This window comes from Grampus griseus (assembly GCF_964374135.1).
Source record: "Grampus griseus genome assembly, chromosome: 3".
Taxonomy (NCBI): Eukaryota; Metazoa; Chordata; class Mammalia; order Artiodactyla; family Delphinidae; genus Grampus; species Grampus griseus.
The window spans coordinates 26,241,654-26,266,530 of NC_139019.1; the positions used below are offsets into that span (position 1 = coordinate 26,241,654).

Sequence of the window (24,877 nt, forward strand, 5' to 3'; positions counted from 1 at the left end):
GTGGATTGTTTACCACCGGACCGCAAGTCCCTGGTCTTGCATATCTTGATGCAATATTATAACAACAATGCCTTACCTCTATACAGCCTTTCGTGGGTTTTTTCCTTCATTTTCTTATTTTTTAATTAATTTATTTTTATTGAAGTATAGTTGATTTACAACGTTGGGTTAGTTTCAGGTGTACAGTAAAGTGATTCAGTTATACATCCATATATACCTATTTTTTTTCAGATTCTTTTCCCTTATAGGTTATTACAAAATATTGAGTATAGTTCCCTGTGCTATACAGTAGGTCCTTGTTGGTTATCTATTTTATATATAATAGTGTGTATATGTTAATCCCAAACTCCTAATTTATCCCTCCCCTCCCCACTTTCCCCTTTGGTAACCATAAGTTTGTTTTCCATGTCTGTGGGTCTATATAGGTTTTTGTATGGTGAGTGTTGTAGCTGTTATCTCATTTAATTATCCTTTATTTAAAACTCTGTGAGTTAGGGCAAGTCTTATCATCCCCATCTTTTTTCTAATTTTTTTTATTGTGGTAAAATACACGTAGTATAAAATTTACCATCTTTTTTTTTTTTTTTTTTTTTTTTTTTGCGGTACGCGGGCCTCTCACTGTTGTGGCCTCTCCCGTTGTGGAGCACAGGCTCCGGACGCGCAGGCTCAGCGGCCATGGCTCACGGGCCCAGCCGCCCCGCAGCATGTGGGATCTTCCCGCACCGGGGCACGAACCCGTGTCCCCTGCATCGGCAGGCAGACTCTCAACCACTGCGCCACCAGGGAAGCCCTAAAATTTACCATCTTAACCATTAAAGTGTACAGTTCCATGATACTAGTATATTTATAAGGTTGTGTAACCATCACCACCATCCATCTCCAGAACTCTTTTTATCTTGCAAAATGGAGACTCTGTACCCATTAAACAACAACTCCCCGTTTCTCCCTCCCACCAGCCCCTGGAAATCACCATTCTATTTTCTGTCTCTATGATTTTGACTACTCTGTGTACCTCATATAAGTGGAATCATACATTTGTGTTTTTTTTTATGACTGGTCTATGTTGCTTAACATAAGGTCCTCAAAGCTTATCCACGTAATAGCATGTGTCAGAATTTCCTTCCTTTATAAGGCTGGATAATATTCCATTGTATGTATATAACACATTTTGCATATCCATTCATCTATCGATGGACACTTGGGTTGCTTCCACACTTTAGCTATTGTGAGTAACACTGCTATGAACACAGGTGTACACACATCTCTTTGAGACCCTGCTTTCAGTTCTTTTGGGTATACACCCAGGAGTGGGATTACTGGATCATGTGGTAGTTCTGTTTTTAGTTTTTTGAGGAATCTCCATACTGTTTTCCATAGTATGGAAATGGCTACACCATTTTACATTCCTACCAACAGTGCACGAGGTTCTAATTTCTTCACATTCTCACCAACACTTGTTATTTCTGTATTCTTTTTTTGTGTGTGGTGCGCGGGCCTCTCCCGCTGCGGAGCACAGGCTCTGGACGTGCAGGCTCAGCGGCCATGGCTCACGGGCCCAGCCGCTCCGCGGCATGTGGGATCTTCCTGGACCGGGGCACGAACCCATGTCCCCTGCATCGGCAGGCGGACTCTCAACCACTGCGCCACCAGGGAAGCCCTATTTCTGTATTCTTGATTGTAGCCATCCTAATGGGAGTGAGGTAATATCTCATTGTGGTTTTGATTTGCATTTTCCTAATCACCCACATCTTAAAGTTGAAAAAACTGAGGTTTAGGAAGAGCGACAAGACCATAAATTTCTATTGGACCTTAAACCCAGAATCTGAATCTTGTGGCTCCTGGTCCAGGGCTCTTTGAACTTTCCCAAACCAGTTCTCTGTGTGTGATGCCTTAGGACACAGAAACCCTGAAAGCCACTGACAGTGACTTGTAGTTGTCCTTGTGCCAGGACTCTCTGGACAAGCTGACCGTTGGGGATGGGCGAGTCTCCACCGACTGGGGGCCAGCTGGTACCCCGCCCCACCCGGATGCTGGCCACCCCACAGAGAAGCCGCCTGAAGCTGCACCCGAGCAGGGGCAAGAACCCGGGACAGGTAAGATTACTTTATCACTTGTTAAGCTTCAGGATGGGAGGGCAGAAGTTACCTTAATAAAAGTGTTATCGATATATGCGGAGAATTTTGAGGGGCAGAGAAATCTTACACAGGTTAATGATAGTTAAAGCTGCCTGCATTTAACAACTTGACTAGATCATTGTGCCTGAATTCATAGTTTTCATTCCATGTCGAGTGTGTCTGTCTTCAGCCAGTCCACAGCCTTTACCCATTTTCTGACATGTACCTTAGTGAATGAGGCACGAGATGAAACAGAAACATGTTCTGCCCTTCAGAAACTCAACACCCTGCTTACGTGAAATCAGTTGTACTGAGAAGTGGCAGGAAAAACCTCCACAGAGGACAAGTAAAAAATGAATATTTTTTTAACCTCACGTATCCACAGAAAATAATAGCTGAGGAGCCCTCCGAGGTCAGCACGATGCTCCCAGGCCTGCGTGACGGGCTCTGGCCCTGGCAGGCTGTCCTCGGCACCAGTGGCTCAGGTTATCGGCACACCTGTAACCTACTCTAGTTAGGGAGCTGCACCCAGCCCTCCCTGTCCTTCTACACCGACGACATCAGTTGTAAAGGTTGCTGGGCCTTCGACCCCTGACGTGCCATAACTGAGCCAATGTGCTTCCCATTATTGAGTATTCGGGGGGTTTCCAAGTGAAGGAGTATTTTGAAACATGATGTCATGGACTGCCACCATGTAATTTAATCTCCTTCAATAAAACCCTCTTAGGTTACACACTTTGCACAAAAGCCAAATTGCTAACAACATTTTAGGGTTTGTTCAGCGAGTGAATCACCTGAAAAACAGCCTTACATTCCCTCCTTTTGTCTCATCGCTACTTTTCCCCGAGGTTGGCACCAGCAGAAGCAGGAAAGTCATGCTGAAGGGAGTTCAAAAAGGTTGAGCAGAGAAGGACAGGAGGCCGTGGATGTGAATCTTGTGGTGCCCCTGGCCATCCTCGGGGACCTGGGGAAGTTGTGTCTGGTCTCCGTGTGTGTCTTGAGCCAGCCTTGTTGCTGCCAGGTGCTCTCCACAGAGGTCAGGGTTTAGGTAACTGGCCAGCCTCCTGGGGTGACCCCTGGCCATGAACTCTGTGACCCCAGATACATTGCTTAACAACTCTGTGCCTCAGTTCCCCACCATTCCAGTGCAGATGGTCACAGTGCTGGGAGGAAAATTAAGTGCATGAAAAACTCTTAGCACAGCGCTAAGTCCCAATAATTAGTTCTTAATTATTGACCGCCCCCTTCGGAGGGGGTAGGCATATGCAATTAAGATGATTTGCATGGGAGATGTGGAGTGAATATAACATTTGGGGGAGATACACTTTTCAAAGCAAGGGCTTTCATTGTGACTGAGGTTTTCACTCCAAGTTCAGACCCAGAGTTCGTAAGAAAATGCAAATCTAATGTTCTTTATCATGCCAGTTTCCCCGTCTATTGTAAGATGCCATGTGCCAGAGGTGGACAGCTTAGCTCACGCACATGCAGGCCTTTTGCGGAGGAGCCTCCAGGACAGAGTGGCTGTCCAGAACCCACCTCATGGAATGACTTTACTTCCCACTGTCTCTAGGCAGGTGTCATCTTTCCCTGCGCCTTGGAGATTCCATGCTTTTTCTTGCTTCTCTGCTTTGACTCCCTTTCCTTCCACCTTCCTTCGCTTCGGTCTCTGATCAGACTATCCCTCCAGAACCCCACTCAGGTCCAGACCCTCGTGTCACAGCTTCCCGGGATATCTTACCTCCTAGGTCACCCACACCCCCGAACCTGGTCAGGACACACTGGAGCTCAGGACAGGCTTCCATCTGTCTGGAGCATTCCATGTGTTTTCCCCAGTTAGCCTCCTCTCCTGCACGAAGCAGTGAGGCCCTCAAGTACCCTGCTTGGACTGTTTTACTCTACTCTGGCTCACAACCCACGCCATGGGGCTAAACCCCGACGTGATCAGCCAGGGCCTGAGAGGTTTGCAGAATCAAATAGAACAACGGCCTGACTCCTGCGGGGTTTGCCATCAGAGGGCAGATGGTGCACAGAAACCCAAGGGAAGGATTTCTGGTGTCCCTCATTCTTATAAACAACCAAAGAGGGCAGAAGCAGAGGTTCCTTCTGCCATCCAGTCTGAGTTATTTTAGAGCTTCTAAAGCTTGGTGGTATTTGTTAGATGTGAGCACTCTGTAATTTTAGAGACAAAAACAAGCCTACATTTAGGCTGTGGGATGTCCTTCTAAAAGAGACCCAAAAATTGAGGCTGTTTACAGTTTTCCACTTTTTTAATTGAGAGCTTTTCTATTTTCTTACCTCCCCCCGCCGTATGTCCTGTGCCACCCACCTTCTGTTTACATTCTCCACACAGGACCCCACGGCTCCCCAGGCCCCCTCCCTTCCCCAGGGGAGAAGGGGGTGGTGCACCCTGACCACAGCAAGACCTCAGCGCACGCAGGGCCAGCGAGGCAACCCGAAGACCCCGGAGAGACAGAGTCACCCAGGGTGCCTGAGTCTGAGGACAGTGCATCGCAGGGGACGATGGCCACAGCTCATCCTGACCTCAGCGAGACCGGAGCGGCCCCAGAAGCCAGCTCGCCCCGCGCCACCCGGAAGGCCGCTGCCCACAGTGGAGCGGGACCCGCGGCCGAGGGGGCATCTCCGGCCACTGCCATGCTGTCACGAGACCTCACGACCCTGGAGAAGAGACAGGGGGTTCCGGGTCACCACAGCGATGCTCTGCAAACCACGGGAACCCTCATGCCTGGAAACTGCGGGGGGTTGGCTCTGCCCCGAGGAACAGACTCTGGGTCTGCAAGGGCGCTGCGGGCCAGCCCCTCCCTGCCGTCACCGAGTGACAAGGCCCCGGAGGGGTGTGGCGGTGCCTCGGGGCCCGGCTGCCCCAGGAGCAGCGGGAGCAGCCCCGTGACTGACATCGACAGGCTCCTGGAGGAGCTCGATGCTTCTGGAGCAAGGCTTCCGCCTCCCAGGAAAGGGGCCCGGCTGAGCCGGGAGCGCGCTGCCCCGGGGCCGCAGCGAGCCGAGTCGGACCCGGACTCGGGGAGCCAGGCCCCCGGCCCGAGGAGGCCCGCGGCTGCCGGTCCAGCCCCTTGCCCCCAGTGGGCCCACCAGCCTTCGGTTCTGGATTCCATCAATCCCGACAGACATTTTACTGTGAACAAAAGCTTTCTGAGCAGCTACTCTAGAAACCTCAGCAGCCTCCACGAAGACAGTACGTCGCTGTCGGGCCTGGGCGACAGCACGGAGCCGTCCCTGTCGTCCATGTACGGAGATGCTGAGGACTCGTCTTCGGACCCCGAGTCGCTCACTGAAGCCCCACGAGCTCCCGCCAGGGACAGCTGGTCCCGTCCTCGTCTTTGTCCTCGTCCTCATGGGGCTTCTCACAAGGGAGACACGACGGAGTCTGAGGAAGAGCAGGTTGAAATCTGTGCCACGAATGGCCCCCCCGATCCACCCGCAGCCAGCGCTCCTGCCCTTGCCCAGGGGGCCGCCTGCCCTGCCTTCGCCAAAGCCCTGCCACCGAAGCACGGAGCCCTAAGCCCGGCGGCGGGGGACGCCGGGGACGCCGCCGCCTCCGCGCCGGGAGCCTTGGGCCCAGCAGCCCCGGGCCCTCCACGGCTGCCTCTGCCCTCGGACACGAGGTCTCGGGAGCCGGAGACGCCCGAGGCTGCACGGGCTGCCGAGGACCCCGGGGAAGCCGCCCAGCCTCCGCCCGGCCCCAGGTCTGTCCCCGGGCCCCCAGGCCCCCTCAGCTCTCCTAACATGGTGAATGGTTTGGAGCACGACTGGCTGGATGACAAGACCTCACCTGAAGAACAGGAAACAAACGTTCACGCCACTGGAAACCGGGGCGCCCTCGGGGCGTGCGACCCCGAGAACAGAGACCTGGCTCTGGCAAAGCTGCACATCTCCGAAGTTCAAGACCCGGACGATTTGCTGCCAAAGCCGAAACCCGTCTCCAGGCGGCCCATCATGGCCTGGTTTAAAGAGATAAATAAAAGCAACCAAGGGACGCAGCCGCAGAGCAGAAGTGAAACGGTACCACCCACGATGCCGGCCAGAAGGCCCGACCCCAAGGACCAGGCGCTGAGCTCCGGCCACAAGAAGGGGGTGGCTGTACGGGACAGCCCCCCTCCGCGGCTGAGTCTGGAGAATAAAGAGCTGCCTAAGAAGAGTTCCATGGAAACCCTTCTGAGTACCTGTCAGAAACCCAAAGCCGGCCCTAAGCTGAAGAGACTGAGCATCAAAAGCAAAAGCAAAGTCAGCTCCGAGGCCCCAGCCACTCACCCGGGGAAGGCCGGGGGCACAGAGCACAGGAAAGCCCTCGTTTCACCACAGGCCTCCCACAAAGTGCTTTCTAGGGTGGCATCACACCGGTTCCACACAGGTGACCATGAGGAACCGGACAGAAGCGCCGCAGCCACCCCCCAGCCTCCCCAGTGTGTGGAGGGCAAGCTGCCCCAGGGGACCCCAGGCTCCCTGAAGCCCTCGGCATCCGACACCAGCATCAGGATGTTCATTTCGCCCTTGACCTCCCCCAAGACCCTTCCTGAGCAAGGTGCGTGCAGTAGGCTCCACCCAGCTGTGCACTCAGAACCTGACCGAGGCTGCCCGGCCGCCCCCAGATCTCCGAAGTGTGGTCCAGAGAGCAAGGCTCCCCCTGCGTCCCCTGGGCTGGTGAGTCCCACGGCACCAAGGAGTGGCGCGTCCACAGCGGCCGGCAAGCGGGAGGTGCCCCCTACCGGGCAGGGCGAGCAGCCCCCGTCCAGCCAAACGGACTCAGCAGCAGAAGCCTCCCAGGCCGGAGGGACTGGCGACAAAAGAAGCAAAATCATTGCTGGTGAGCCCCTCGAAAGGACCAACGAGCTGAAAATCATTGAGATCTCTTCTGAAAGGATGCCCAAGAATGCGTATGGTGACAAGCCAGCTGAGAGTGACAGGCAGGGAGGGTTCCTGGCCCAGAGCACCTGTCAGGAGAAGAGCGAATTCAGGCTCTGTCACCAGTCAGTGGACTCATCCCCAAATCATCCATCCTCACGCACGTCTCGGGCCTCCCAGGTGGAGCAGGGAGCACAGCAATCTGTCAGCAGGGCGAAACAGACTTCCTCCCCCTCCCGGCAGCTGCCGGCTGAAAAGGCAGATCCCTGCCAGGGAAGGTCAGACCACAGGGCAGACTCCCTGGGGATGCCCAGGAACGGCACGACAGTGGGCCCGGCACCGGGGGAGCATCCCTACTTCACGCCAAGGCCAGCAACCAGGACCTACTCCATGCCGGCCCAGTTCTCCAGCCACTTCGGCCGGGAGGGCCATGCCCTACACAGCCCAGGGCGCCCGCCCCGGGACAGCCAGCTCCCTGCCACCGGTGGGGGCCTCCTCGAGGCCAGGGCGTCCAGAGGCAGTGTTCTCAGCCTGGTTAATGGACAGGGCGTGTATAGCGTAAAGCCCCTGCTGGAGACTTCGAGGAACCTTCCAACCACAGACGAAGGGGATGTCCTGTCAGTGCAGGAAACAAGCTGCCTACTCACAGACAAAATCAGAGTCACCAGGAGATATTACTACTCTGAGCAGAACTGGCCCCATGAATCTACCTCATTTTTCTCTGTGAAGCAGAGGATCAAGTCTTTTGAGAACCTGGCCAATTCTGACCGGCCCACGGCCAAGTCCGGGGCCTCCCCGTTTCTGTCGGTAAGCTCCAAGCCTCCCATTGTGAGGCGGTCTTCAGGCAGCGTGGCTTCCGGGAACCTCGGCCACTCCAGCGACGCAGCAGCGAGGTCGCTGAGACGCAGCCTGAGTTCCTGCAGTGAAAGCCAAGGTGAAGGCAGCACCCTCATCCCCCCGATGACCAAGTCCCCGTCCAGCATGACTCTGACAGCCTCCCGGCAGAGCCCAGGGGAGGCTGCTAACAAGGGCGCTGACTCAGACCCGAAGCGATCACTTGGTCCTTCGGGAATCCCCACCCCAGCGGTGACCCCAGCCTCTCCCGCCAAGAGAAACAAATGCTCGGTGCGTCACACCCAGGCCTCACCTTTGTCCCGCTCGAAGCTCCAGGAGCTGAGAGCCCTGAGCATGCCTGACCTCGACAAGCTCTGCAGCGAGGACTTCTCGGCCGGGCCGACTGCTGTGCTCTTCAAAACCGAGCTGGAAATCGTCCCCCGGAGGTCACTTGGCTCCCCTGCTGGAGGCCTCCACGGCTCCACTGCCCTTTCATGGCCCGTGAAGGGGGTGGACAGGGCCTGTCCAGGGGGAAGCAGCCCTAAAGCCACTGAGCCTGGGGCACCCAGTTCAGCCCACGATGTGGGTGAGACCACCCAGGATCTGCCTTCCGGAAGAAGTTGGTCAGTTAAGTAAGTATCCACCCCTGCCCTTTTAGGTAATGAAACTTTTTTTTTGATGGACTGGTTTTCGATTTATAGAAAAGTTGCAAAGATAGTGCAGACTTCCCCTGTACCCGTTACCCAGCTGCTTCTGATGTTAACGTCGTACGTAACCACGGTCCATTTGTCAAAAGTAAGAAGTTAACATTGGAACAACACTATTAGCTAAACAACAGACTTTATTCAGATTTCACTGAATAAATTCCACTAACGTCCCTTTTCTATTCCAGCCTCCAATTTTGGTTTTAATATCATTATTGGGAAAATACAGTGCCTGCAGGGAAAAGTGTTTGCCGAAATGTTGCTCTAAAAAGAGGCTTCTATAGGCTAGGGCACTTATACAAAAGTGGAGAGAGAGAGAGAGAGAGAGAGAGAGAGAGAGAGAGATGGTTGGACAGGGAAAGCTGACGCTCAGGGGAGAATCGGGGCCTTTGAGGGTGACTGGAGTCAAATGGGAAATTTCTAATATGTTTTAAAATATTTCGCTGGAGCCTACAGAATATTTAATATGTCTGAAATTATCTATTAAACTCTGGCATTGGTCTCCTAACATCTTGGAGGGATCCCAAAATCCATAGGAATTCCCACTGCTATCAGCAGTGAATGAAATTCCTGTTCAACATTCAGAATTCTTCAAGCAGTTTGGAGCGGGAGTTATGACCAAAAGAGAGTGTGAAAATCAGAAAATACCTGCAATATGGTAGAAAGATCATTCTAAATGCATCCTAGCAAAATGGAGGAACTGCTTTTTTCTTTAATGTTCTTCAAATATATACTATTTAGTTTGCATCAACTCCTGGTCTCAGCGGGGGATCAGCAAAGACTGCAGTCTGTTCTGTCGTCAGCGGGGTCAAAATCTACTGTCCTAGCTCTCATTCAGGAAGCGAAAGCACAATCAGAGGTGAGTGAAATACAGAAAACACAGGAAGAGGGGACCGCTGCCACCTCAGTGCTCAGGCGTGTGCCACGGGCTCAGAGGGCCTGGGAGGGCCCTTCTCCGAGGGCTGTGTAGCGAGTCCTACAGCTCAGCCTGACTTCTGTCTCACTTGCTTGTTGCTTGATTGTCTTGAATTTTTAGGTGCCAGATTGGTGTTTTAATTCCCCAGCAGCGAGTTACCATCTTCCCTACCCACCCCCACACCTGGAGTTTGTCTGCAGTGAGTCCTCCAAATAGGACGAGGCATCCTGGAACTGTCGGGGGAGGGCACAAGTACCAAGTACCTTTGTCCACCTAACTGGACATAAACTACCTGTCAAGGGAGCCACCTGCTGGGGAAATGAGACTTAACGGCTGTGTAGCCCTACCCCAGCCCTAAGTGTAAGAGCTTCAAAGAAGCTGATTAGTCATTACAAGTAAAATTTTTCAGTAAATTGGATGTGACAGTAAACAACAACAAAAGAAACCATGGTCCATATCTAACCCTGAAGCACATTAATTTCTCAGAACTGTTCACTGAGATTTGAACCCTAATATATGAATATTTTCTGTCCAGAGAAGAAAAGCAAACATGAACAGTTTTTCTTGAGTGGTAATGTACCTGGGTCACAGATATCACCCGACAACACTGTTCCAGAAATTCTGATATTATCCAGAAGGGCTGTGACATTGGCATCTAATAAGGGATGGGCCAGAATGGAGAGGAGATGGGATGGAATAGAGACCAGTTCCTTTCAGCTTCCACTGCCTTTGGATTCTCGGCCCCTGGTTTGGGTCCGTGAAGTTAGGAAACACCTTGAGACATACTGCGTTTTTTACTTTCAGGACGAGGGACTATTTCATTCTCTCCCTTCCTCCTTCTGTTACAAAGCATGAAAACCTTACTCTGGGATTTTGAGTCAAGGTGGCTCAGTGGGTTCACACTTTGCCAGGCTCTTTGCTCCAGACATTTTACAGTGTTAGACATGAGGTGAAAACCAAAAAGTCTCCATCAGCCTCACAAGGGAGAGGCACACTGTCAGGGACCACAGACAAAGTGGAGACTTTTTGTGTGCACAGGGCGCTGAGCGCCACCCTGCGGTCATCTTCTGGGCCTCTCTCACCCCCTCAGCCTGGGTCCATATTCACCACGAGCAGGTGTTGAAGATTCTTCCTACTTTGATCAGAATGCAGCTTTCTTTTATCTCTTTTTCTTATTGTCTTCAGTTAATTTCAGAGAGGAGCTGTGAGTAGAGATCTCCTCTCTCTGCCACCTTCAGAACTTCCTGCCTTGCTTTTTTCCAAAGAGTATGGTCTGTAGGTGTTGAAAATGGCCCTGCACACAGTGACTTCCTGTGACCTCTGGAGGTGCTGTGAGAGATTAGAGAGTCAGGAAACAGCCCTGCTCTTCTGACTTCAACAAGCCCAAACCTTGGAGAGCTCTTGAGGTGCTTCTAGCTTCCCTGATGCTGTGCTAATTAAGTTTCTCAAAGAGGCAACACTTGCACTAGCAATCAGCCTCTAGCAGACTTGTATCCTCAAACACAACTGGAAAAAGGAAATTAAATTAAAAATAAATTAGATTTAATAATTTAGATTTAGATTTAATAATTTAGATTTAATAATTTAGATTTAATTAGATTAAATTAGATTTAATTTAATAAATTAAATTAAAAATAAATTAGAATTTTGGTGATATGTCCTAGAATGCAGGAGAGTCTCATTTTCAAATACTGTCTTTGCTCCAATAAGGCATTTAAATATCTGAGAAGTATTTGTTTCAGCATCAAACTTCCCAGAAGCTACAGAGAGATCATGTCCCAGACCACATGTTCCTGTTTTTGTGAGAAAGCGTAGTCCTCATTCTTCTCTCCAGTGAACAGTGTCTGAGCATGTATATACTTGGACTTGCCCATGAACTCAAAACCCCAGCCCCCCAGGTTCTGCAGGATATTCTAGTGTTAGCACATGGAGCTGTGGTTTGAGTGAACTTCTTTAGAGGTGTGACATGCTTGGGATTACTCTTTAGGACTTAATAGGACTAAACATTGTTTATTTAAAATATTGGTTTATTTCCCCAGCACAATACAGAGGTGGTTTTCTCTTCCAACGTTTTCACTTTCTCTGTCAGAGCAATCCTGGAGGGTTATTATTAGATTCTTTTTCTATCACCATGTCTGAGAACACCTTGAATTGATGGATTATAAATCACTTCATGGGAAACCTAGCAATGCAGGTCTTTAAAATGAGGCTGAATCTTATCTAGCATGTATGTGAAGGAAGTCCAAATTCAGAATAATTAGCCCAGCTAATTTTTTTTTAACTCTAAAATCTTTTTAAGCATTTAGTTAAATGCTTTTATTCCAAGCATCAATCTTTTGATTGATGCTTGGAACACAGGACAGTCTTTTGTTACTTACTTACTAAGAATGTTCTAGTCTCAATATGAATTGACAAATTGTTTTAATGTACTATTTTTCAGCATACTTTGTGTTTTATGACTACCAGTTCATTAATTGCACCGAAAATCCAATAAGCTGAACATGGTGGAAGCGGGGACGTAAAACTTACAGCCTCGATGTGCTCTTGTCCTGTCTCTTGGCACCTATACTTCTCTCTCCTGCTGACAACATGGGCTTTGCTCAATTGTAGACTTAGAAAATTGTAAAGAAGTCCCTTCATGATTGAATTGTGTGCTATGATCAGATTTGGGAACACACAGTCTGGTGCCGAGAATGACTTCTAAAGTGTCCCGTGTCCCTGCCACTATCCTGGTTCATATGACCTTCTTGGTGGTTCTAGAGCTACAGGATGGACCCTCAGAACTCCACATAAGCACCACCCAGGAGGAATGCAGGATATTCATGATGGCCCCTCTGCTTCCAGTATTGTGTGGAAGGGCCTAAGGAACCACTGGGGTTAGTGGTGACAAGCTCTGCAGTACTGTGGGAGGATTGACATCAGAACTTCCTTACTCTGGCACAAGGAATATACTTGTTTCTGTTTCTTTTCACTAGAATAAAGAAGATATTTACTTCATAGTCTTGAATAAAAAAGAAGGCTCAGGTCTGGGATTCAGTGTGACAGGAGGGACAGATGTGGAGCCAAAATCAATTGTGGTAAGTGACAATGTCGAGATGCTGTCGGAAGAGTCACTCCTGAAGCAGCCTCAGAATTTGATCAGGACAGAATTCATGTCAGTGGGTTCAAAGAATGCTGGTGTCTGTTCCCTGCCACCAAAACAAAAATAGAAAAGTGGGGAAAAAAGTAGTACATAACGTTATCATTGACAAAGAGACACAGTGTTTGTTTTTTTTTAACATCTTTATTGGAGTATAATTGCTTTACAATGGTGTGTTAGTTTCTGCTTTATAACAAAGTGAATCAGCTATGCATATACATATAACCCCATATCTCCCCCCTCTTGCGTCTCTCTCCCACCCACCCTATCCCACCCCTCTTAGGTGGTCACAAAGCACCGAGCTGATGTCCCTGTGCTATGTGGCTGCTTCCCACTAGCTATTTATTTTACATTTGGTAGTGTATATATGTCCGTGCTACTCTCTCACTTCATCCCAGCTTACCCTTCCCCCTCCTCGTGTCCTCAAGTCCATCTTCTAGTAGGTCTACATCTTTATTCCCGTCCTGCCCCTAGGTTCTTCGTGACCTTTTTTTTTAGATTCCATATATATGTGTTAGCATACGGTATTTGATTTTCTCTTTCTGACTTAATTCACTCTGTATGACACACTCTAGGTCCATCCACCTCACTACAAATGACTCAATTTCGTTTCTTTTTATGGCTGAGTAATATTCCATTGTATATATGTGCCACATCTTCTTTATCCATTCATCTGCTGATGGACACTTAGGTTGCTTCCATGTCCTGGCTATTGTAAATAGAGCTGCAATGAACATTGTGGTACGTGACTCTTTTTGAATTATGGTTTTCTCAGGGTACATGCCCAGTAGTGGGACTGCTCAGTCTTTTGGTAATTCTATTTTTAGTTCTTTAAGGAACCTCCATACTGTTCTCCGTAGTGGCTGTATCAATTTACATTCCCACCAGCAGTGCAAGAGGGTTCCCTTTTCTCCACACCCTCTCCAGCATTTATTGTTTGTAGATTTTTTGATGATGGCCATTCTGACTGGTGTGAGGTGATACCTCATTGTAGTTTTGATTTGCATTAAGAGACGCACTTTTAACACATAGCGAGTGACCTTTAAGATGATGATACATATAAACACAGTTGCCTATGTCCTCATATTCACCTAAACATTTTATTGGTTTAAGCATTGGAAGGACATTAGAACTAACGGACCAAAACTTGCATTTGCTTATAAATCACTTCTTTCTCAAGATCAAAAACTTAAAATTTTATATCAAAGGCCTTTGAAATCACTAGGGAGGCCACCTTCCTTGGATGAAACCAGGTCCTGTTCATCTTTCTACTCTTATGGCCCCGTGGAGTGCCAGACACATTTGAGATGCTAGCAAGAATAGAGTAAAAATGTGTTGAGGTGCTGGTACTGACAGTTTTAATCCCATTCCTCACATGGAATGTTTTGTTTTTTTTGCGGTACGCGGGCCTCTCACTGCTGTGGCCTCTCCCGTCGCGGAGCACAGGCTCCGGACGCGCAGGCTCAGCGGCCATGGCTCACGGGCCCAGCCGCTCCGCGGCATGTGGGATCTTCCCGGAGCGGGGCACGAACCCGCGTCCCCTGCCATCGGCAGGCGGACTCTCAACCACTGCGCCACCAGGGAAGGCCACACGGAATGTTTTTGATAAACCAAGTGTGTGTATGATTTAGAAAACTTGCCATTAGATAGTTCCTTTACTACATATTTGCCCTTTTGCTTTTACTGGAGGTCATAAATGAGCTTGGCTTTTGTCCTCTCCTGTCCCAGATCCACAGGGTGTTTTCTCAGGGGGCAGCTTCTCAGGAAGGGACCATGAGCCGAGGGGATTTCCTTCTGTCAGTCAACGGCGCCTCATTGGCTGGCTTAGCCCACGGGGATGTCCTGAGGGTTCTGCACCAGGCACAGCTGTACAGAGATGTCCTCGTGGTCATCAAGAAAGGGAGTGACCGGCCCAGGCCCTCCATCAGGCAGGAGCCTCCCATGGCCAATGGGAGGGGCTTGCTGTCCAGAAAGCCCAGCCCCCTGGAGCCTGGAACAGGTAAGGTACCAGCAGGGGCCTGAGCTATTTGTAATGACTTTGCTGAGAATGGCACTGATTCCATGGAACAAATGAGAAACTCTTCTTGTCCAGATGCGTCCACGAGTGTTGGGGGTGTTCTCAGTCTTCCCTCTGCTCCGTCGTCTTGCTCTCATTCTTCTAGAAAGCTAAAGCCCTTCCCAGTACAGGGAAATACCTTATTTATCAGACCTTGTCATGCTCACCTTTGCCCTTGCACTGTCTCAACTGTTTGGTGGTTTTTTTTTTTTTTTTCTTCTTTTTTTTTTGGGGGGCCACGCGGCTTGTGGGATCCTAGTTCCCCGACCAGGGGTTGAACCCAGGCCCTGGCAGTGAAAGCGCTGAGTCTTAACCGCAGCCACGCCAGGGAATTCCGTTTGGTGTATTTTCGGTGGGATCCTGGAAACGTAACCTGTCAAAGGAAACCACTGGGCACTTAGTCCTAACAGCTTTCAGAGTTTTTAAGACTCAGGAACTCAGATATGGAAGACTATCCTGAAATGGATAATCATTAAGTGTTCCTGTGGCACCTTCAGGGCATCTGGCCTTGAACCAACCTCTACAAAGTTATCAGATTGCAAAAAGCACATTCGGGGCTTCAACTTATTTCTTCATATTTCTATTCCTTCAGATCCCCCTGCCCGGGGCTCTAGCAGATCCCACGCAATTATGCCTTAACATGCACTGAAAGCAGCCCACTTGGGGCTTGGTGCAGTAGGCTTGATGTTAGAGGCACCTGGGAAGCTTTTAAAAATCCTGATCCCCAGGAAATCCCCCAGCTCAATGAAGTCAAACTCTGAGGGGTGTGGGTGGTGGGATGGGGGGACCGGCATCCACGTCTTCTTAAGGTTCCCCATTCAAAGGCAGTGATTCTGGCTTGGCCTCAACCCCAAGTGGACAGTTTAATCTGTTTGTGGTCCCTCCCCTGCCTCCCAAGCAATTAAGTGCCCTTTCCACTCGATTCAGACATCCTTCACTGATACAGCAAGCAAGTAAGGGAAACAAAAGGCAAGTTTACAATCCCTACTCAGACGCCCAAGATAGACCCCAGCCCAGCCTCTCCACACTAGCACACAGAGTAGGCACAGGCTGGTTGCTATGAAGCGGGCGTCACCAAGGAAACGCTCTCCCCACAGTGGAGCCAGGAGATGGCAATGAAGGCAGCTAGTGTGTGATGCAGACGGCCAGCCAGAGGCAGGGGGACCCCTCACAGGAGCAGAAGGGGAAGGAAGGACGCTCCATGTCTCGTGTGAGGCCTGGCATTTGGGTGTTGCAGGTTGTCAGTACCAGGCTGTGATGCTCTGCTGCCGTCGGCTGCCAAGGTTGGCAGGAAATCAAATCTGATTCCCCAAGCGCGACTTCAGTCTTCACTGAGATGTGCACCGACTATCTGGGGTTGACAAAAGCAGTTTGGCTTCCGGGGATTTCTGCTTGGGCATAAATGCCTTCTCTGTGCTTGCAGAAAGTGCTTAGGGGGGCAAGGGACAGCAGGAACACAGCTCTAGATTTGGGAGAGCAACCCTAAAGTTGGTCTCAGATGTCGTTATCAGCACTTCAAGGTGGACGGGACTCGAGGGTGCCTGGGGAACACACTTGGGGGCACCGGGCAGGAGGGGCTGCGGTTCCCTGTCATCATCATCCTTACGAACACTGTCGCTGCAGGGAGAAGCACAGGTGCACACGAGGCTCTGTGTGTTGAAGTGCTGAAGACCTCGGCTGGGCTGGGACTGAGTCTGGATGGAGGGAAATCGTCTATGTCTGGAGATGGGCCCCTGTTCATTAAAAGAGTGTACAAAGGTAATGTTCTAGAAACCCCAATCTGCTGCCTAGTACCAGTTCTCTCTCTGTGTATGTCCGTGCCTTCCATTTGGAAATCAAATTTGTTTTAAAAAATCTGCAGTGTGTTTAATGCTCTGTGACATACAGGGTTTACTGTGTGTCAGCCCTGTTGTGGGCATTTTACACGTTTTAACTCATGTCATCCACATGACAGTTCTATAGGATGGGTACTATTACTATCATCCCTGTCTTACAAGAGAAGAAACTGAGCCACAGGGGAGTTATGCAGGCACCTAAGGTCACACAGATTAAGTGGCAGAATCAGGCTTGAACCCAGGCTCCAGAGACTGTGCCCCCAACCTCAGTACTGTATCCCCTAACTCCATGCTCCTGTCTTCGTGTTCTTACTTACGATTAGCTGTTATGGATGTGAACACAGCAAGCTAAGTAATGCCATCAGAATTGCCAGTCAGGGGTACTTAACATTGGTCAAGGCCATATTCACTTAAAATTGCAAATACTGGATTTCAAGAAAGTAATATGGGAGCAGTAGATATCACTGAAATAGTTGGTAGATATGAGGTCTCTTCATGAACTTAAATAATGCATTTTATGATCTTGGACCGTTCTCAAAATTATCTCTTCAGGTCCCTAAGCAGCTGAGCAATTATATTATACTAATGATATATTTATATATATACATACATGGTGATTATCCTATTATATGTAATATTTTATTATACTATAATATTGTTTCATATATTCAATGTATATTTATAATATTGTTAGTATTAAAACATATACATATATACTGACATTGTTAATATAATTCGGCTGAGGAGATTTCTGGGAACTGTCCAATATCATAAAATGAATTATTCAAGTGTATAAAGAGATTTCGTATCTGCCAACTAGTCCAATGATATCTACGGCTCCCGTCTACTTTCTTCCAGTCTAGCACACACTCTAACTGTAAATGGGTGGCAGCCAGAAACAGGCTGTTTGCTCACGGTCCCTGGGGCAAGCAGAGGACAGGCACAAATCAGGAGCCAGACCTCTGCTGTGTGTGGTATCTGGACTCACGGTACCAGGGTAAAGGGAAAACCCTATACATGTTAACTGGACAGCAGTAGAACACAGAAAGCCAAGTTAAGGCAAGCATGAAACTGTTTGTTTGACTATAAGAGCACTCTTAAGAGCTCTAAAACAAAGTGTACAAAGTACATGACGAAACTGCCAACAGACACAATAAACAAGAAAGTCCATTAAAAAATTAAGGCAGGAATATTAGCCATGAAACAAGACAAGAGGGTATTCAAAAGAAACAGGCAGATATGTTAAAACAGACACACACAGAGAAGCCCATTAGCAAAAAGGCAGTCAAATATATTTTTAAATTAATAAATAGAATTAAAAAGTATACTAAATCCTTACAAAGAGAGAATTTATAAAAATCAAGAAAGAAGAAACCATAAAAACTGCAGCACAAGGGAAAAAAGAGATAAAAATTACAAAAGAGTGATGAGCAATGAGGAGGACATATTGAGGAGTGCCAGAAAAAGAAAGAAAAAAAAAGAACGCGAGAAAGGAACTATTTGGAGAAGTCATGGCTATTGAGAAACAATAGGAGTATTCAGGCTGAAAATTCTCATCAAGGGCAAAACAGGATGAATTTTATAGAAACCCAGACCTTGATGTATCACAATCAAGTTTCAAAATATAAAGAACTTAAAAAGCACACAGAAAATGTGCAGCTTGCTCACAAAGGCAGTACGATCAGACTGGCAGCATGAATGCCGGGAAACAGAATAACCTTCAGAGGACTGAGCCTACAACAGCAAGATGGAGGTGTTTAGGACACACAGTGAAAGGTGCCGGAGTCACCGCCACTGTGATCAGTCACAGGACACGCAGCCTCTGCAGGCCAAGAAGCTCACAGCTTAAAAAGGATTTTCTGGCCTGTGAGCCAAACAAACCAGAAACTGAAGGTGGCTAAAGCAGCAGCCCAGGTGGAGACCGGGAGGCCAGGTCCGGAATCCCATGGAATCTGCAGCACTGAAGTGGAGAAGCAGCCCCAGGGGAGATAAGCATCCCCCAGATCTCCTTCCAGCAGAGCAAGGACAGTGTCCTGGGTAACTTCCTGGCCTTTGTCTCTAGCATCTGGCTAGAAATCCATGAAACTATATAAATGGATAGAGAGGAGGAATTGCTACAGAGAAGCACCTGTTCCACAGAGGAGCATTTCCAGTGCCCTTGTGTGCAGGCCTGCAGATTGACTCTTGGGAAAAGGCATTCAAGGCTTTCTGAATATTATACAGATCCCTCCCCTTCACTCTTTTTGGAGACTGGTAAATCTACTTTCTTTGTAGAGGCTTAGAGCTCTGCCCAAAGATTTCATCATCTTACCTTTATTTCATACTTACAAATTTAAGTACAGGTACAGGTTTTCTGTTTATCTTGGTTTCCTGGGCCTTTTAGCTCAAACACCAAAAGCAGTATAGCAATCTTCAATTTCTTGCATCAATCTAATACAAAAAAATTCTTTGAATAGTAAGTGAATTAAATATATTTCCCTAAAGCTATCTGGAAGGTCAGGGATTTTACTGATGAAAAATGCAGTAGACAGTTATTTGTAAACTCTTGTGTGAAGCGGCAGCCATCCGGGTAGAACAGTGTCACTACTAATATCTGGGCTGCTTTGTAAAAAAATGTTTAACACTTTAAAAATGTTTTGTTTTGTTTTTTATTTTTTTTTTACTATGTTTGGGCTGCTTTTAAGATGTTTTTGTATTCAACATTTTACCAGGAATATCAGTTAATACAATAAGATAAGAAAAAGATAAGAGGTATAAAGATTGGAAATACAGGAATACAATTCATCATTATTGGCAAATTGTACGTTCTTCCTGACTGAAAAAATCTGAGAATCAAATGTGAAGCCAATATAAATAGCTCACCAAGATCGCTGAATTCACAATCAATCAACATACAAAAAAAAAAAAATCAATAGAATTTCCTATATATCAGCAATAACCATTATTTTAAAACCCTATAGGGAGGATCCTATAACACAATACACGTCATGAAAGAATATATATATATATATATATATATATATATATATATATGTAAAATGTTTAACTTCTATATGGCAAAAAATTTCACAAAAACACATCGTGAAAGAATACATATGTAAAATGTTTAACTTCTATATGGCAAAAAATTATATCATAAACAAAATCGAAGTGACTGACTAGAAGATATTTACAATGTATTTAATCAACAAAAGGCTAATTCCAGGATATATAAAGAACTATAATTCAGTAAGAAAAATACATGAGACTTCCCTGGCGGTCCAGTGGTTAGGACTCCACGCTTCCACTGCAGGGGGCACGGGTTCAATCCCTGGTCAGTGAACTAAGATCCCACAAGCCACACAGCATGGCTGAGAAAAAAAGAAAAATACTAAATAAAGAGAAAATCTGGGTAAAGGAAATGAATAGAAAATAGAAAAAGTTAAAACCTAAATGGTCAAGAAATATAGGGAAGGTCACTCCAACTTATATTAGTTATTGGGTGAAAATTATAACTATTAGGAATCATCTTTTTAAAATCAGGCTGGCCATAAATAAGAAATCTCATGATATGATGTGTTGGCAAGATGCAGGGAAAGAAGAACACTCATACTTTCTGGCAGAAGTATAAACAATCGTTCCTCTCTGGGGAAGAATTTAGCAGTGCTTGCTAAAATGGAAGCTATAAAACAGTTTAAATTTCTATCTGTAGCAAAATGATGAGTAAAATGTATCACATCCATAAAAGGGAAAACTATATAGCAATTCAAGAAGCAAGTTAGAGCTATATCCATTAACCGGGACCAGTTCAAAAACAGGGCTGAACGGGGGAAAAAAGGCTAAACGCAGATTCAGTACTGTATGATACCAATTCTCAGTAACGACCGTAAGGAACCTAAGAGTGTGTCACAGGAAAACTATGCAAGACCTTTTTGGAAAAAAGATAAAAGTGTTCTAAATTTTTCTTAAAACCTCAATAAATGGAGAGAGACATAGCCTGATCAAATTAGTTAGGATTCTCCTTGGCCCCATGTAATAGAAAACCCAAAATAACAATGGTTTAAAGAAAAGTTTATTTCTCTCTCGTGTATAAGAAGTCCAAAAGTTGGCACTACCTTTGGTCTGAACAGTACTGAGTGGTTCATCAAGGACTTTCATCTGCTTCATCTCATTAGATCCCTGTAATAACCTAGTGAGGGAACAAGACAGGCTAACACCATTTTGCAGATGAGAAAACTGAGGTTTTGGGAAACCTGTAACTTGCTTGAAGTCGCATACTTGAGCCCAAGCCAGTCTGACTGCCTGCAGGTATTCAACGTGCTTTCCCCTAACTCACAGCCTCCTGTTTGGGTTGGTTGGAAGCCCACGTCCTCAGACCAGATGAACACTCAGAAAATTCTTTTCGTTTCACATAATCTGCTTCAGGCCTTTAGGTAATACTCCTAGAATGGGAAATATGCTAACGCAGTATAACTGGGCATGTCAGACAACAGTGCTTTGGTACTTCCAAAAATGTGCATCTTGAGAAAGCAATGACGGGGACTAAATCAGTCTCTCTGTTCCCACTGTAGGACTGGTAACGGTGAAGGCTCACCTCTTTTCCGATGACAGCATCTGCCTCTGTCATTAACAACATCAAATGTTTTTGTCCTTGAGTGGATTGCATTTGAACTCACTTTCTTCCAGCTATGTTTTTTTATTTTGTCAATCTTTATAATCAACTATAATTACATGTGTATTGATATCAAATAATATTTAACAGTGATTTTCGGGAATTTAGAACGAAGTAGATTTATCTCCTCAGTGTTTTGAGATCTAATTAAAGCTTTCTGAGGAAATTTTTTTCAAACCTGGGAATTTTTCTCTTTTAATGTCCTTTCTTCCGTAAGATGAAAAGATGCCTGCACGGCCAGTGTACATTTCTTCAATACGATTGTTTTAGATGTGCATGTGCAAGGAAGTAAATAGAAAAGGGCGTACACTTGTGTTTTTTCCAAAGCTCATCATCTTGCTCTAACATACCCAGAGCTGTAGTGTAGAAATCTGTTAAATTTTGTGTAAGTGATAATTTAAGTAATCTCCACAGTCATAGCTGAGCAGGTAATCCCATTCTCAGCATGTGGCTATATCAGACTATACTTGTTAATGAGTAGAAGTTGAACTTGCTTTATTGGTCATTTGGATTTTTTTGGTGTGTTCTTTATTGATTTGGAGTTCTTTAGCTTGGCTAGATATTAACTCTAATGTTTCATTTTATTTGTTGACTAAATACAATGAAAATATCTTCCTGTAGTCAGTTGCTTATGTTTCGGGGAAAGAGGGGTTACAGATTTGAATTTTTTATGTAGTCAGATTTCTTTTTTTGGGTATTTGCTTTGTGCGTCTTGTTTAAAGAAAATTTCCCTCTCCGAAGAATATAGGCACATGGTTTAGAGATATTTCTCACTTAAGTTTTTCATTTACCTGGAATTTATTCTGGATATTACGAAAGTACCAAACTATTATTCTGTATTTTTTCTCTCAGGTGGTGCAGCTGAGCAAGCTGGAACAATAGAAGCTGGAGATGAAATTCTTGCCATTAACGGGAAATCCCTGGTTGGGCTCATGCACTTCGATGCCTGGAATATTATGAAGTCTGTCCCAGAGGGACCTGTGCAGTTAGTAATTAGAAAGCACAGGAATTCTTCATGCAACAAGCACTGGTAGTGACACTAATTGCGCTTGTTACATTTTTTATTAATCAGAATCTCCTTTTCTCAGTTCCCTTCTTTCTTTAGCAAATCAGAATGACTTCTTTAAACAATGGGTTCCTGAAACAACACAGAAGCACTGGTGTGGCAAGGACGATAAAACAAACAACTCTCCAGTTTTTTACTTACACATGAAGCAGCAGCAATGGAGCGGAACTCAGAAACCTTCTGCCTGGATCACCTAGGCCAGGAGGGTTCATTCTGTTCCAGTGCCTGTCCCCTGACACCTTCTATGTTTCCTGATGGGGACACAAGATGCGGCATGCCCTTCTTCACTTGAAACATTTAGTGAGACCTCCGCATCCTTCTAGCCACCTCTCCCAACACACTCAATCCTGGCAACTAGGGAGGCTAACAAAGTCTGAGGGGCAACACAAGTGTCACAACTAAAAAGGACTATAGTTTTATATAATTTTGTAAGTAAGTAAGTAAATGACAGAATGCTTTTAGGCACATTCAGTGGAAGGAGCGGTAGGGTCTGTATGTTATCCTGAAAAGAAAATGAGACTTGAAAAAAGAAAATCAATTATGACCTAATGGTTAGACTGAGCTCAGGAATTATCCAAAAATGAAAAAGCAAAATACAGAAAGTGGTATTTTTAGTGAGTGTAATGTGCAACGTATGGCTGCATAGTTTAACTAACTCGGTGGTTATGGATCACCGTGAAGTGCTGATCATGACCTAAAAGTGTACGTCGTAAGGCAATTTTACGGGAATGCAGTTCTGATAAACTGTACTAAATAGCTGTGAACTTTGCTGCTTAGAATGAGCAGACAGTTCCAGCTCTGCAAGCACCTTGCATCTACTTTGAAACTTGTCTTGAATAAATATTTGAATTCAAGACTGGTCAACAAAAGAGCAGGCAAAAATATCATTGTCACTGAGTTTCCATTTCTATATTTTATAGATCCAACCACTAATTTAAATTTTCAGAAAGCAATTATCTTTTTAGTGTCCTTGGATTTATAATCCCAATAGAGGAACTTAAAATAATCCTTTTAGGGGACTTTCTTTTCTTTGGCTGATTTTTTTTTTTCCCCTTTCTCTTCTCAACAAGCTTAAGAAATGTAACATTTCTAAGCACTGGATCTATTTTCCTGACCTGGGTGTAATGGCATAGCTCTGCAGTGACTGAAGTTTTTGCTCTTTTTGTTCTCCTGTTTTGCAAATTCTTCCTTTTGCCAAAAATGTTTCCCAGCAGAACACTGCTGTGACTCACGCTTGCTTGTGACACTCGTCCCAGCTGCCCTCCTGAAGCACAAGCTTCTTCTTAGTAACTGTTCCCATTCCACGTGCTGTTCCTCGTCACAAAACTGGCTCTTCTCCCTCGTACTGTACCTTCTTTTCTTAAGACCCAAATCCTCATCAGCTTCATTTACCAAAACATAGTAAGAAGGTGGAAAACGAGGGTGAGTCAGTCTTTCAAGGTAAAGGAGCAGAACTGCGTAGTTACAAGCCACATCCTCGGTGGTGCAGGCCAGCTGAGTCCTGGGAATACGGGTGAGGTTGCATACCTGCGTGCATGGTGACGCTAAGGTTTTATGTCGGCGATTTCTTTAATTAACCTATTTCTGAGTGACTAATCCCAGTAAACCTCTGTGGAGCTGGCCCAGAGAGGTTCTCAGACGGGAGTGAAATATCTGGCTGGTGTGAGCCAAGATTTCTCATTTTTAAACAGGTTATACAAAAGAGAATGTAGTTCAGGAGTTAGCTAGAAAGACCTGATTAATTTAGCTTCTACTTTTCACTATTACAGTTCCAAGTAGGATACTATAGGAAGTCAGTGCAAGGTGCATGCTAGATTGTTTTTAAGTCTCTGGGGTCAGCTTTGTGGCTTCTGCTTTCTTGCCTAAATGATGAGAGACTCTTTGAAGTCAACACTGAAAACGATTTTTTGCCTCCACTCTTCCAGCTGTGCCTACATAGAAATGCACAGTCCTGTGTGACAGATAGGAGTTTCTGAAGCAGCGGAATGGTCTCCTTCTAAGAGGTCCTAATCCTCTTATCTGAAGAGTGCAAGGGTAGCCCTCTGGGTCACTGAACTATATTCAAGTCATCAGCCGTTTCCAGTGGACCTTGCCAGAAGGGTTCCCTTGGAATCTGACAATTGGAATTTAAGGGAGGAAGCAAAAGCTAAACTTTGACCCTAAGATAGAAAGCTATTTATTTGTCGTCAGTGTTCAAGGCATGACTAGTATTTCTAATTACTCTAATAAACTCCCAAACTTCCTGACATGAACACTCATGGTATTGTCCTACTAAAACTTGCATTGTTTTGGTTTTTTAACTGGTCCTTCATCCACAATAAGCTATGATGGTAACTGTGTCATAACATGTAAATCGTAGTTGCAAGGATGTACCGTGACGGTTGAAGTAGGCCGGGTTTCATTGCGAGCGTCCCATACGCAGCTCATTTAATTTTAGGGTTGACTTTTAGTTGGCACCACACCTGTTGTATGATATTATACATTATCCTTTATTTATGTAAGATAAAATGCCTTATATATTATTAAAGAGTAAGTGCAATAATATGAAATAGCCTGTACATTTTTAAAATGTTGTCGCCAAGTTATGTAAATCCACGTCTCTATAAACAACCTTTTTTAAGTAATTTTAAAAAAATAAACACTGTTTACTACTTGTTTTTTTGTTTGTTCACTTCTGCATCTAT

At 46.1% G+C, this 24,877-nt stretch overlaps 1 protein-coding gene and 1 long non-coding RNA gene across 2 annotated transcripts in view; one reads left to right on the forward strand and one right to left on the reverse strand.

Annotated features, from left to right (window-relative positions):
- Nucleotides 1-24,798, forward strand: part of PDZD2 (PDZ domain containing 2) — a gene marked incomplete at its 5' end in the record, with an annotated part of 239,749 nt that extends 214,951 nt beyond the window's left edge. The window contains 7 exons of the mRNA XM_082650455.1: nucleotides 1,949-2,093; nucleotides 4,465-8,458; nucleotides 9,272-9,389; nucleotides 12,422-12,523; nucleotides 14,314-14,584; nucleotides 16,265-16,399; nucleotides 21,980-24,798. Of these exons, the coding sequence (XP_082506581.1) occupies nucleotides 1,949-2,093; nucleotides 4,465-8,458; nucleotides 9,272-9,389; nucleotides 12,422-12,523; nucleotides 14,314-14,584; nucleotides 16,265-16,399; nucleotides 21,980-22,161 (4,947 nt within the window). The 3' untranslated portion in view covers nucleotides 22,162-24,798. The remainder of the gene's footprint in view (nucleotides 1-1,948; nucleotides 2,094-4,464; nucleotides 8,459-9,271; nucleotides 9,390-12,421; nucleotides 12,524-14,313; nucleotides 14,585-16,264; nucleotides 16,400-21,979) is intronic.
- On the reverse strand, nucleotides 14,887-19,404 carry LOC309820011. The gene is made up of 2 exons (XR_014296479.1): nucleotides 18,805-19,404; nucleotides 14,887-15,014 (listed from the first exon to the last, which is right to left on the reverse strand). It is a non-coding gene; the product is annotated as an uncharacterized lncRNA (long non-coding RNA).
- Nucleotides 24,799-24,877: the final 79 nt, after the last annotated feature.